The sequence below is a fragment of the Mauremys reevesii genome, linkage group 3 (assembly GCF_016161935.1).
Source record: "Mauremys reevesii isolate NIE-2019 linkage group 3, ASM1616193v1, whole genome shotgun sequence".
Classification (NCBI taxonomy): Eukaryota; Metazoa; Chordata; order Testudines; family Geoemydidae; genus Mauremys; species Mauremys reevesii.
Genome location: NC_052625.1, coordinates 191,557,684 through 191,570,948, shown reverse-complemented (window position 1 = coordinate 191,570,948; position 13,265 = coordinate 191,557,684). Strand labels below are relative to the sequence as shown.

Below are 13,265 nucleotides of genomic sequence, written 5' to 3'. Positions count from 1 at the left end.
AATGTCTCTGGATTACACCATAGAAACTAGCCTCTGACCCTCGCTGTAAAGGAATGCCGCTTTCCAGCTTCCTGCTGAAACCTATGCAGAGGATTACACGCTACCCACTGCTCATAAAGAGTGTGAGTATTCTGGGTTTGTAAAATTCTGAATCTTGCAGCACAGGGGTCAGCAACCTTTCAGAAGTGGCGTGCCGAGTCTTCATTTATTTATTCATTCTAATACAAGATTTCACGTGCCAGTAATACATTTTAACATTTTTAGAAGGTCTCTTTCTATAAGTCTATGATATATAACTAAACTATTGTTGTATGTAAAGTAAATAAGGTTTTTAAAATGTTTAAGGAGCCTCATTTAAAATTAAATTAAAATGCAGTGCTCCCCGAACCGGTGGCCAGGACCCGGGCAGTGTGAGTGCCACTGAAAATCAGCTTGTGTGCCGCCTTCGGCATGCGTGCCATAGGTTGCCTACCCCTGTTGTAGCATTTTAAATTTGATTTCTGTAGCAGTATAACTGCGGTTGCAAAAACAGAGAAAGCATTGTCATGTAATAAGGATTTCTTAATAAGTGTATCAAGTCTGGCACCTATCCTTACCTGGGTTTTTATCTCTGTCTGTTTCTGTTTCCTCCCTTCTGATCCCAACCAGATTCTGGAGAATACCCCAGAAAACCACCCAGATCACAGTAATCTCAAGCTTGCCTTGGAACGCGCAGAGGAGCTGTGTTCTCAAGTTAATGAAGGCGTGCGTGAGAAAGAGAACTCAGACAGGCTGGAGTGGATACAGTCCCATGTACAGTGCGAAGGACTTGCTGAGGTAACTGGCTTAGCTAGTGCTTGGGTGGCTGGCATATACAAGGCTGTATTGTAGATCCCTTTAAAGTTAATTTACACAGAAACCAGGTAGGAAAAAATAAGTGAGAGTGACATGTTCTGCCCGCTAGCGTTACCTGAGCTCTACCCACTTGTGATCTCAAAGGGAGATACCACTCAGTAGATTGTGGGGATATCCATAATATGATGATCCCTCCCCTTTCTTGCCTGCTTTGAGCAGCAGTGAAATTGCTGACATTTTAAACTGGTACCATTAAGCTTCAGTTAATATTAATTGAAGCAATTTCTCACTCTTCAGATTTTGGTTAAGCTGCCAGCAGACTGAGGCAGATGTTCCTATGTGGTATTACTCTTTGTCCACATTTTTGAAGTTTTTCTTCACAACAGTAAGAGTCAAGAAACTATTTTTAAACTTAATTCTTGAGCACAAGATGGCAGCCACTAGGGAAAAGTTTCAGCTCACTGGCCCAGTCAGACACCTGCATTTGTGGCCCTAAAGCCTTAAACTAATGTTTTTCATTGAGAATAGGGCTAAAACCACTACAGATTATAAGGAAGTTGACTTCTCTTACGACTTGCTAGGATTCTTTCTCACGTACTGTAAACTACTGGGGGAAATACACAAGCATTCTACATGCATTAAACAAAGTGAGTAGGATTTTGAGGGTCATAACCAATAATCACTCTGAAGACAATCTGGAAATGATGCACATAATACCCAGCAGCTGCTGCTGCTACTCACATATTGATTATATCTCTCTTAGCAACCGATTTTCAACTCCATTACCAACTGCCTGGGTCCCCGAAAGCTCCTGCACAACGGCAAGCTCTACAAAACAAAGAGCAATAAGGAACTGTACGGCTTCCTCTTCAATGACTTCCTGCTCCTGACCTACATGGTCAAGCAGTTTGTTTCTTCAGGGTCAGATAAACTGTTCAGCCCCAAGTCCCACTCTCAGTTCAAAATGTATAAAATGGTGAGTGAATTATAAAGCACATTCGTAGTTCTTGATCTCTTAATAGGAATCCTGTTCTCTCTCTCTGCGGTGATACATTATCTAGTGTTGCTTGATTATTCTCGGTTGTACTGAATATTGCACACTCTCAGCTGTGTTGGGTGTCATTATCAGTCATTGGGACTGAAAGTTGACTGTGTGGGGATATTCTCTCAGTGGATACACAACCCCTATGCGGGGAATGTAAGTATGCTGAAGAGAGAGCCCTCCTTGCATCGATTTTATAAACTCCTTCTGCTTCATAGTCCAGTACCTCCACCGTACTCTGCGGCCAATCTGGTCAGAAACAGGAACCCGAGGCGAGTCTCTTAAATCCACATTAATAGTCATTCATTCATTCATTGATTTTGAAGACAAGGAGGGCTGCATGGTGCTCAATGTTTTTGAAAATTAGGCCACTTAGGAGCCTAAATGTTGACATGGGACCCTAACTTTAGTCCCCTGTTCTTGAAAATGTGGGCCTCTGTGTCCACCCCTGTATGCTTCCCAGTGAGTGCTCACGGTGCTCCTGAGTAGGTAAGTATCCCCATTTTCTGATGGGGAAACCGAAGATGCTGAGAGGGTAAGTGGTTTGCCCAAAGCCACACACTGAGTCTGTGATAAAGTTGGGAGTAAAAAGCAGAACCTCCTGTTTCCCAGTCTTGCCTTAGTCCATGCTCTGTCTCTGCTCATACAGCTCCTCCCCTTTCATAAAGCACTTTTCTTAGGTAGCAAGGCTGCATTTTAGCCCTGTATTGGCTGGTTTATCTCTTAGTCCTAGAAAGATTTTCTAAGATCTTTAAATATTGATCTGTCTGTTTTCCTGGTGTCCTGAGAAGGGTGTTCACTTTCTTTAGCAAAAGAAGACGTATTTAAATATCATAGTTTTGTTTCTGCTTATCTCGGTGAGTTTGCCACAGCGAGGTTTGCCTTTCCTGCATGTTTTTCAGCCTATTTTCCTTAATGAAGTCCTAGTGAAATTGCCAACCGACCCTTCAAGTGATGAGCCAGTTTTCCATATCTCCCACATTGACAGAGTCTACACGCTAAAAACAGACAATATTAATGAGAGGTGAGTACTGGGAATGCTGAGCCCTATGGAAGAAAAGAATGTTTAAGCCAGACACTCCGGTGGCTCTTCGCAGTTTAAGGGCAGAAGAACTTCTACCAGATTCCTTCTCTGTACACTAATGTGGGAGTGCTTTCACTGTGCAGAACTCACTTCAGACACGCCTGGACAAGCTGAAGGCATGGGGAAGCTTTCCACTGACTCACTGGGTGTTAGATCAGACCCATGGTGAGCATTCAGCCAAGAGCTGGCTCCCTATCAAGTCAGTAAAGATTTATCTGTCAATTCAGGGGGCTTCCTTCTGGACTTGGAACACACAGTGGACTTGTAAATACTTTTCTCACCTGCAGCTACACAGAGAGAGCCTGTTTTGCTCTCATTGTGCTGGTCTAAATCAAGATGAACTGCTTTGAAGTCAGTGGAGTTACAAGCTGGTGTGGGAGGAGGGTCTTTGTAATAAGCCATCAGCTCTTCTTAGCTACATTTTTGTCTGTGCCGAAAGGCTGATGTCTCAGTGGATAATCGGCTTGTTCCATGATCCCACTGAGTATTTAATATGAGCCAGCAGTTCATAATGGGGAAGCATTTTCGCTTGGCGAAGAGACTGGAACAAGAAGCTGGAGGGAGGAGGAGGACTGAGGTTGGATGAGGAGGGCTGGCTGGGCAAGGAGACTGGGATCAGAAGCCTCAGGAGTGAGACTGGGACTCAGTGAGGTAGGACAATGAGACTGGGACAAGGACAGTGTCACAAAGTGACACTGACCATTTAAGAGGAAGTGTGATGTATTAGCTGCCTCCTGATTGGGTTTAAATAAGATCACCTTTGCTCTATGGGGAGAAGATTTAGTAAGCTGGAGACGGAGGCAGAGACAACAGGAATCAGCCAGGAAAAGGGGCAGGTGACAGTTGCCAGATACCAGGGTACTGAGAGGACCCTGAAGGATGCTGTAGGTAGTTCCTGGGAGAAGGCTGAAGGCAGGAGAGCAGCAAGAGGGGTTCGCTGGCTGACTTCCCCAAGCCAGAGAGCCAGATCCAGAGGGTTGGAGGGGACTGAAAGTCACAGCAGCAGAGGGAGGTGCCTCCTGATATCTAAGCTGGAGAGCCGAAGAGAGGGTTGAAGGCAGAGGAGCAGCGAAAGTGCTTATTCACTGGCATCTCCATACCTGGAGAGCTGGAGCTGGGGAAACAGTGAGAGAGCTGTGGGGAGTAAGGGATGCTTCCCTGGTGAGGATGATTTCCCACCAGAAAGGCTGTGGGGTTTGCTCTGGGAAGAGGAGGGTTGCACTCCAGCTGGAAGGGGTGGGGTGGCTGTCCTGGCAAAGGGACAGAAGAGAATGGACAGAGTCTGGGAGTGGCAGAAGACACCGGAATGTGGTATTTGTTAGGTCAATGGATGAGATGTATTGGGATTTGATAGACCACTTGCACTGTGGTGCTACATGAACTATGTTTTGGGACCTACGTTTTGGATTGTCTACACAATCAATGTTTTGTAATAAACTAGCCCCTAGGAGGGGTATTCTTGAGGCAAGAGAGCCTGGTGTGGAGTTACTGAGGACTCCAAAGAAGGGAAACTGAGGTGGTCTGCTGCAGGAGCATGCCCCAGGCTGGGGTTGCCCTCTAACAGACAGGTTTGGAGGCGGGGGGCAGAAGGGGTCAAGCTTTAGAGAGTAGGTAGAAGAATCTGTGCCCACAAGAGCACTCTCCCTTCTAGAGCCAGAATCCCCGAATCTTACCATACCTCTGCTGTCAGCAAATATCTGTGTAACCCACTAGCAGTGTGTCTCCAGTTCCCTCTAGTGCTGTTCCACAGAGAGGATGACAGCTTATTACTGCTATCCGTAATGCCATTAGCTGAAGTGACAGAGGTCTGTGTGGAGGGTCTAAAGGTTTCAACCCTGCTGATGACCTGTGTATCAATATGATGCCAGCTAGCAGAATTCATTTTTTTCAGTTTGCTTTTTTGGAAACCTAGGATATTACACACAAAAAATTGCATTAAAAGAACATTAAGGATGCAATGTCAACCACTCAAAAGTTAGAGGTCCTGAGGAAAAAGTAGTACATGATCACGTAGTTGAAGACCATATCATAATGTAGACATACAAGGGGACTGAACTAAGGGTGCACAGGCAACCCTAATTGTGGCATTTCCTTACTCTTGAGTGCTTGACTTTGCAATCTTAATAATGTTCTTTAAACCTATTGGTTTTGTGTGTAATATCCCATGTAAAGCTACCCACATGTGTCAGCCTAATGTTTAGTTCATGTCCTCTTCCTGATACATAATTAGCACAGGCTTCTCTTTGTCTAGACCAACATATTGTGTAAAATGGAGTTACCCTTTGAAGAAGGTTTAAATTACGCAAAAAACGTTGTTCTCCATAAAACTGATTGCAGAATTCTCAGCCTCCATGAGATTCACCCCACTCATCTCTACTCACCCCACATACCAGTACCAGAGCACATGTACCAGCTAAGGAGGGGGCTGGTGCCACTGCTCTGGACTGGGTCGGGTAGGCAAGAGACCATTTTTCTGATGATTTCCCATGGTAACTGCGGGCAATGGACCAGGTTTCTGCTAGGTCCCCTTACTCCAAAGATGGCCACAAAGGCACCTTCACAAAGCCCATAAAGGGGGGAGCACATCCTAATCTTCATTTTGTTAGACTCCCAAGAGCTCGAGCTTATTGGTATATCACTATGAAGCAGGTTTTCCAGTCTCATAATCGTTCTCATGTCTCTTCTCTGAACCCCCACCAATTAATAAACATCTTTCTTGAATTGTGGGCACCACTATTCCAGCAGCTGTCACACCAGTGCCAAATACAGAGGTAAAATAACCTCTCTACTTGTGCTTGAGATTCCCGTTAATGCATCTCAGAATCACATGAGCTTTTTTGGCCATAGTGTCACACTAGGAGCTCATGTTCAGCTGATTATCCACTACAACCCCCAAATCTTTTTCACAGTCCCCCCTCCTGAAAGGACCAGCTGCAGTCTTTGTTCCTGGGTGTATCCATTTACAGTTAGCCATAATTTTACATCAAATGAATATATGATGATGGGACCCTCGTGGTCAAAGAGACCTAAGATCAGGTTAGCTCAAAAGAAGGGAACAAAAAATGTGACTTGAATTTGAGACAGTGAGATTTATTAGGTGTTGCTGGAATAACCGCAAGATTCTTGGCTCCAAAGTGACTCTGAAGGGATTAATTTTCACAGGACGGCCTGGGTCCAGAAGATCAAAGGAGCATCAGAGCAGTATATCGAAACTGAGAAGAAGAAACGGGAAAAAGCTTATCAAGGTACAAAATGTGGGCGCTGGCTGAAAAGGGTGCAGGGCTCTCGTGTGCCTGGAGGGATTTCAGGGTCTTCTCTTGAGGAAGCAGCTTCCAAGATGGTTGAGCTAATGTCCCTCTTCTAAACGATTAACTCTTGACTGGGAGTGTAGGTGCTATTGCATGGCTGAGTGTGTAACTCGTGTTTTAATAGAAAGGGTCTCTAGCCAGTGGTGTAGCCAGGTGGAGGGAACAGGGAGAGCGATAAAAAAAAAAAAAAAAAGCACCACCCGCTGCAGCACTTTTACTCACCCAGCGGCGCTCTGGGTCTTCGGCGGCGGGCCCGTCACTCGCTCTGGGTGTCTTCGGTGGCACTGAGGGACCACTGCCGAAATGCCGCTGAAGACCCGCAAGCGAGTGAAGGTCCCACTGCTGAAGTGCCGCCGAAGACCCGGAGCACCACCGGGTGAGTAAAATAAAAGTGCCGCAGCGGGTGGTGACTTTTTTTTTCATGGCTCCCCCGGGTGAGTAAAAAGGCGCCAAGAAATTGACATGGTGCCACTTGTGCTCAGTGGGGGAACGGCCGCTGCCCCCCCCCCCCAGCTACACTACTGGTCTCTACATATCAACTGACTACATCACCTGTTCCAAATGGGACAAATTAAGATAATATTGTTGCCAGCTTTATTTGTATTGTCAAGCTGTTTATTAATTCTGATTTTCTTTTCCAGCACGCTCACAGAAGAGCTCAGGAATAGGACGCTTGATGGTATATGTGACTGAAGCCACAGAGTTGAAAGCCTGTAAACCTAATGGTAATAATTTAGGGGTGGAAGGCTAGTACATTCAAAAAGGAGGGTTAAGAGTTCACTGAGTCAGGCAAAAGTGCAGATTTCAGTGACAGCCTCTGCAGGTGGCTCTCAGGGATGAAGTGGGATAATGTCTCTCTGCTGTACTAGTGAATAGTTGTTGCCTAACCCAAGCTTTTGGCATGGCAGCGCAGAATGCACCTTCAAACAGCAGTCACAATAGGAAAGAGGTTTTTGTATTGGGCTGTACGTTTGTGTAAATCCAGCCTCTGAAGAAGACTTTTACTTTGTAGAATAAGATGAAGAACAAGAGAAACGTGAGAGCGCCTTGGTTGTGGTCTGGCTTTTTTGTGTGTTCCTATCAATAAAGACTCTTCAGTGCTAGATCTGCTTAGGGAAAAGCATTTCACTGTTTGTTCTATGCTTAGGGAAAAGCAATCCGTATTGTGAAATCAGCATGGGGTCGCAGAGCTATTCCACCAGGACGCTGCAGGACACTTTGAACCCTAAGTGGAACTTCAATTGTCAGTTCTTCATTAAGGACCTTTATCAGGATGTGCTGTGTATCACCGTTTTTGACCGGGATCAGTTCTCACCTGATGGTAGGTGTAAACATTTTTTCAGGACATTGAGAATTCTCTGATCATTTTGATTGTGCTGCATGTTTTCCTCCCAGATAGCCACAAGGGCTTAACGTCTGGTCCCACTCCGAGATAAAGACACTTTCTTATTCAATAGGTATGTTAGCTCTGCAAAGCCAGCATAGCTCTGGGTGATCAAGCTGGATTTTATTCGGTCTTGTCCATCAACAACAGAATTTTTTTCCAGTTAGTTACAGTTTCAGTTCAGTCTCAGCCCCTGGAGGAAAATGGGGCTGCAGAGGTGTCACTGAAGGCAGAATGTGTTCCCTTCATTGCTGGTTGTGATGCATGAGAAAGAACTCAGCTTGAGTCTAAGATCCCAGGTTACACTGGCACAGCTGGCAGTGGGGAAAATTTTTTTTTTATCTGTAAGCTGAGCACATTTGATATTGAAATCATTAACTCACAATAAACAGAGAGTGCCATTTTTAGTGACATTTCAAGGTAGAACCTTACTTTTATACATGCAGTACTACTGTGTACTATAGCAGTATGCATAAGGTTGCCAGGATGAAAGCTGTATCCTTGTAAACACTCCTGTTGGACTGTTGTTCGGAATCATCATTCCTCATGGAGAGAATAAAATATATAAATCTAATTAAAAGTGCCTGAATTAAGGCAGTTAAACCCCTTGGTTTTCTTCCTGGCATGGCAACTGATTTATTGTGAAAACTTGGGCAAGTCACTTAGCGTCTCTCTGTCTCCATCTGTAAGATGAGAATATTTGTATTTGAAAGGGATGGTATCAGAAATGAACTGATGTTTATGAAGCATTTTGAGATCCTTAGATCAAAGACATTAGTGCAAAGTATCATTTCTAATATTTTTTAGCTCTGTGCTTCTAGAGCTCTAGCTAGCAAAAAGTCCTTTTCGTCTTCTCAATTGTGCAGGATGATTATACTGGCTAAGCAGCAGGCTGACCTGTTCAGGAGTAAGGCAGGGACAGGTCTCAATCAGGGAGTAAAGATTGGAGAAGGAGCACTTGTGCTTGCTGAGGTATTACTCTTTAGTATCGTTCTCTTACTTCCTGTGACTGGGGAGTTACTACACGCATAAAAATTCAAGCCTTTAATGATAAATACATTAACAGTAATGGGAACAACTGAATTGCCGAACGTAAGAATGGCCATACTGGGTCAGACCAATGGTCCATCTAGCCCAATATTCTGTCTCCAACAGTGGCCAGTGCAAGATACATCAGAGGGAATGAACAGAACAGGACATTATCACATGCTTTCCAGTCCCAGCTTCTGGCAGTCTCAGGCTTAGGGATTTCCAAAACATGGAGTAATCTAAACTAATCTAGTCTAATATGGTACATAGTCATGGCTAGGGGATTCCAAGGAAAGTGCACTAGGCACTTTGAGAAACTGTTGAGCACTAGGTGATGATCCAAGAGGTCCTTCTCAGCTCTGACATCTGTGATAGGTGTCCATTTCTCTTTATATTACATAGACCTATTGAGCCATTCTAAATGCATGTCTAATGTTAGTGCTTTACCTTGTTTGCTCATTTTTTCTAATCTAAGATTTATAGCTAATGCTGTTCACTTACATTTGTTCAACAGATTTCTTGGGTCGCACTGAAGTTCCAGTAGCAAAAATCAGAACAGAACAGGAGAGCAAGGGACCTACAACTAAACGTTTACTGCTGCATGAGGTTCCAACTGGGGAGGTTTGGGTCCGCTTTGATTTGCAGCTCTTTGAGCAGAAAACACTCCTTTAAGAAAACATTTTTATTTTACAAAGGACAAAGCTGACAGCTTGGCCACCTCCACCAGAGCTGAAAGCATTTTCCAAATCAATCATCACCCCAAGCCAGTTACTGAGCAAGAATTCCTGTTGCTGCATCATCTTCCTAATTATCCGTTGTATATGATTTCTTTGCTGCGTCCTAAGTTGCTGGTGATCTATGCAAATGCAAATTTTACTGTATATAAGATACTGTAGCTCAGTGCCTTTTTGTTGATTGATATTGACATTTTTGTTGTGTTCAGATGCCAATGTTTCCGTTTTCAGGGCCATAAAAAGTATTAAATAGTATCTTGGCATCAAATGTATGTATATATAATGTTACCACTTAGTCTAACATATAGACCTAGGAATGGTTTAGTTGAAGGCTAGAATCATTCCATTTGAAAGCTAAAAAGTGATATCCACTGGAATATTCCCTTCTCAGGGTGTTAATTATAGGGATTAAATGCTGAAGCCTTTGCACTTGAGGAGGCTATAAAATGCTGTATGTTCTTTTTTAAAAAAAAATAATCAAATGCAGTTCTTTACTTGACACAGTTCTGCACTGAATAAGAAATTGCAACCTGATTTGTCTTTCTGGTTCGGTTGTATTAATCATTTCTGGCAGAGACAATGTGGTTAAAAACAGTAAGTAGAAAAAATGATTTATTTTAAAGACTGTGTGCGATCTACAATAAGGTGGAAGAATATTTTTCAACTTTTAATTTTCCTAAATTATTTGTGTAAAATTACTTGGTTTTGCAGATCTCCGTGGGATGTGCATCTTTATGCTTTGTCATTGCCAATATGTACATACAGAGTGAAAAATATAAGTTTATTAATGTAATTTGTCTACATATATTTACTGATGCATATTGATTTTTAAAAAATATATTTTATTGTACAGGTGAATGGGAAATAATGGGAAGTAACTTACAAGGACTAAATTCAAGGAAAGACTAGTAAAATGTAAATTTTGTTTGGTATGGGAACTGCTAGTGCAGTAGGGGTTTGTAGAACTGAAATTTGTTGCAAGCAAAATCTTCCTCCCCACATGAAAATCAGGAATAGTAAAAGGGGATTTGTTTTTCAAAGTGTTTGACAAATAGTAACCATGTTATTGCATCCTGAATTTGCCTTGTGGACATTTAAGCATTGCATTCAGTTCCAGACAGTGAGTGAATTTGTATCCCACAGGTGCTACAATACCTAATAATGCCTAACAGAGTTTCAAACCTGATTACCAGCCTGAAGGCCATTTCTTTGCTGGACTTAAGTCAGCCCCTCTGTTACTTTTAACAGTTTTCTGTGGTTCAATTTTTCTAGTCCTAAATAAAAAAAAAAAATCTTGGCAGCTTTTGAGAGATTGTGTCTATCTAATTGATGGGAATCATGTTTGTTTTATACATCTTAAGGGGACAGCATTTTGTTGTGAGAAAATAAGGTGTGATTGCCAAACCTTTGCATTTTGTATTTAATCGCAGCCTACCCCTAGTGAGACGGAGTAATTGCCCAATATTTTAAAGGTATTGAAACTATTCAATCTGTAGAATATTGGCAGAAGTTAATACAGCTGGAATGGTAAGTACTGGTCTTCCAGGAAGATGCGCCTTCTACTTTCATGCCTGGTTGGGGTAACTCAATCTTTCTATGACCATTGTTGTTAAGTCATCTCAGTTTGTGCACCTTATAAGTCTCCAGCAGAAAGTCTTTCAAATGTGGCATGATATTAGTAAGCAAACTTTATTTTATATTTCACACGCATACATTTATTTTCACGTACAAAGTTTTAACAGTGAAGTAAATACCAGCTCAAACAGTTGCTTGAGAATGTTGTTTAACTACTATAGAAGCTACACTTACCTTCCTCCATCAAACTGAGGTTGGCTGGCCAGGGGCACTTTGATTTGCTCATTGTTCAGACAGAGGATTTGTTTTTGAGATTCTCAAGGTGCCCCATCCTCAGAGTTCTAGCCTACTGGAAAATAAACAAGATCTGGAACTAGTAAGTGAATGTTGGTCTCCTTCAAGGTCTTGGAAAGGACAACCCAGGGACCTGCTTTCCCTAACACGTTTTCACTGCACTTTTTGATATCTGAAGTAAATCAGACCTGGAGTCGTAATAGAGCACCTTATATAGGAATGTGCAGATTCTAGAAATGTCCTTTTCCTGTCTTGCTTGTTGTCTGTTTAGTTAGGCAGTCTCTGGGATTGTTAAGAAGGCTATATAATGGCTGGGAAGGTAGGGAAAATGTCGGTGATTTATTTCTCTTTTCAATACAAACATTTCACAGCATTGCGATAAACTTCAGTGTTTTAGCATTGTCATCTGTCTCTATGCAGTGACATTTTTAAATGAAGCTCCTGCCATTTTAACTTTCTCAGATCTGTAGTCTGTACAGTATTGTTACTGGGGCTGGAAATCCATGTAGCGCAGAGTACTTTGCATTTCTTTGGGGTTTGTACTGTTATGCAATAGGCAGTTCAGAAAGGAATGGTTAGCAAGCTGGTTTTATTGCATTTTGTCAAGATAACTGGCAAGTGGTCAGTTGCTTTGGCAGAAAGATTTGGTATGTGCACCCAGGACCAACTTTCTAGTAGATATACATCTCCTCTTTCCAAAGGGTGGGAGGACACGTGCTGTCAGCCCAGGCCTTGAAGTCCAGGGTGCCAGCGTTATGGTTTCTCTTCACCCTTCGCCTTTAACAGAAATCAGATTGGTAACAGCCATTAACATTTTGTCACATACGAATGATTGCTCCAAATCAACAGTGCTTCAGCTCCAGCTATTTACTGCACTGAGTCATTCTGACAAATGTTCTCTTAACAGGAAAATTGGATAAAGTGAATGAACCTGCCACTACCCACAAATTCTCTCTAAACAGGATGCTGGAATAAAGCTTAGGTACAGTAACAGCCCATAGGACTGAGAGCGTGAACTGATGGGAGACGTGGTGTGCTGCCCAGTACCAAAGTCTCTATGGCCAGAGGACGGTGACACTGTCCCTAAATCCAAGGAAGTGAGGAGGGAAAATGGGATGGGTGGCAGAGAACTGGAAAGAAGGGAGAAGGCAGAAATGGAATGGAAAGCAAACAGCACAGCAACCAATCAAGTGAGATGTACCAAGGGCTGATCCTACATGAGAGTCTCACACAGGGACAGGCTCCAGCCCAAAGAGGGTGGGGGAGCCATTGTCCTAAGGGTTGCCCATGCAAACCCACACAGAGACAATGAAGAAAACCTCTCACTTGGTTCAGCTTTGCTATCATTGCACATAAGGGGCACGTTTTTCCTTAAGAGGCCTGTAGTGAACCAGCACCAACAGGGAGCTTGAAGAACTGAGTCAAAATCCTTACTAAAAACTTCCCTTTCCTCATATCTCAGCAGCTGTGCTGATCCACTCCCTTCTTCAGCACAAGCTTCCCCACATGCTCTGCCAGCTCACGGAGCACTCTGTACTGATTCCCAGCCCACAGCTTGGGAGCACTAAACTGGGGCATGATGAAGTTGGCATCCCCCTCTTAGTATCTTGCCACCCATCTGCAGCCTGAGTTAGAATCCTAGAGGACACCCAGGTTCCACACCTCCCGCTCAGGGTTAGCAGTATTTGCTTTGGCCAGCACATGCGCTCATTACAAAGTTTTTAACAGATTATAGTTGAACTGTAATAATTGTCTTTGTTTTGCATCTTTCACTACAAAGATACTTATCAGCTGAACTTTAAACCATCTCCCTGCTTTTGGCATTTTAAGCATAACTGATGCTTTTCCTAGAGTGCCTGTGATATATGCTTAAAGCCTCCTGGCTCTGTGATGTAGCCTGTTGGTGCAGGATACCCTCACTAGGAGCACAAGGGACAATGCATGGTTGGGGATGGGGGCTGCCAGAAGCAAAAACCTCAAA

General features: G+C 43.2%; 2 protein-coding genes across 6 annotated transcripts in view; one reads left to right on the top strand and one right to left on the bottom strand.

Moving 5' to 3' along the window:
- ITSN2 (intersectin 2) overlaps nucleotides 1–10,715 on the top strand; it is a 123,538-nt gene extending 112,823 nt beyond the window's left edge. For all 4 annotated transcript variants that reach the window (XM_039532534.1, XM_039532531.1, XM_039532532.1 and 1 more), the window contains exons 32-39: nucleotides 24–122; nucleotides 649–816; nucleotides 1,598–1,810; nucleotides 2,779–2,900; nucleotides 6,123–6,205; nucleotides 6,910–6,993; nucleotides 7,416–7,589; nucleotides 9,196–10,715. In XM_039532534.1, coding sequence (XP_039388468.1) covers nucleotides 24–122; nucleotides 649–816; nucleotides 1,598–1,810; nucleotides 2,779–2,900; nucleotides 6,123–6,205; nucleotides 6,910–6,993; nucleotides 7,416–7,589; nucleotides 9,196–9,353 — 1,101 coding nt within the window. In that variant the 3' untranslated portion in view covers nucleotides 9,354–10,715. The remainder of the gene's footprint in view (nucleotides 1–23; nucleotides 123–648; nucleotides 817–1,597; nucleotides 1,811–2,778; nucleotides 2,901–6,122; nucleotides 6,206–6,909; nucleotides 6,994–7,415; nucleotides 7,590–9,195) is intronic.
- Nucleotides 10,716–11,085: 370 nt separating this feature from the next.
- Nucleotides 11,086–13,265, bottom strand: part of FAM228B (family with sequence similarity 228 member B) — a 29,412-nt gene continuing 27,232 nt past the window's right edge. Inside the window, exon 9 of one of the 2 annotated variants that reach the window (XM_039532537.1) lies at nucleotides 11,086–12,061. In XM_039532537.1, coding sequence (XP_039388471.1) covers nucleotides 12,038–12,061 — 24 coding nt within the window. In that variant the 3' untranslated portion in view covers nucleotides 11,086–12,037. The remainder of the gene's footprint in view (nucleotides 12,062–13,265) is intronic. The other variant, XM_039532536.1, reaches the window with a different exon arrangement.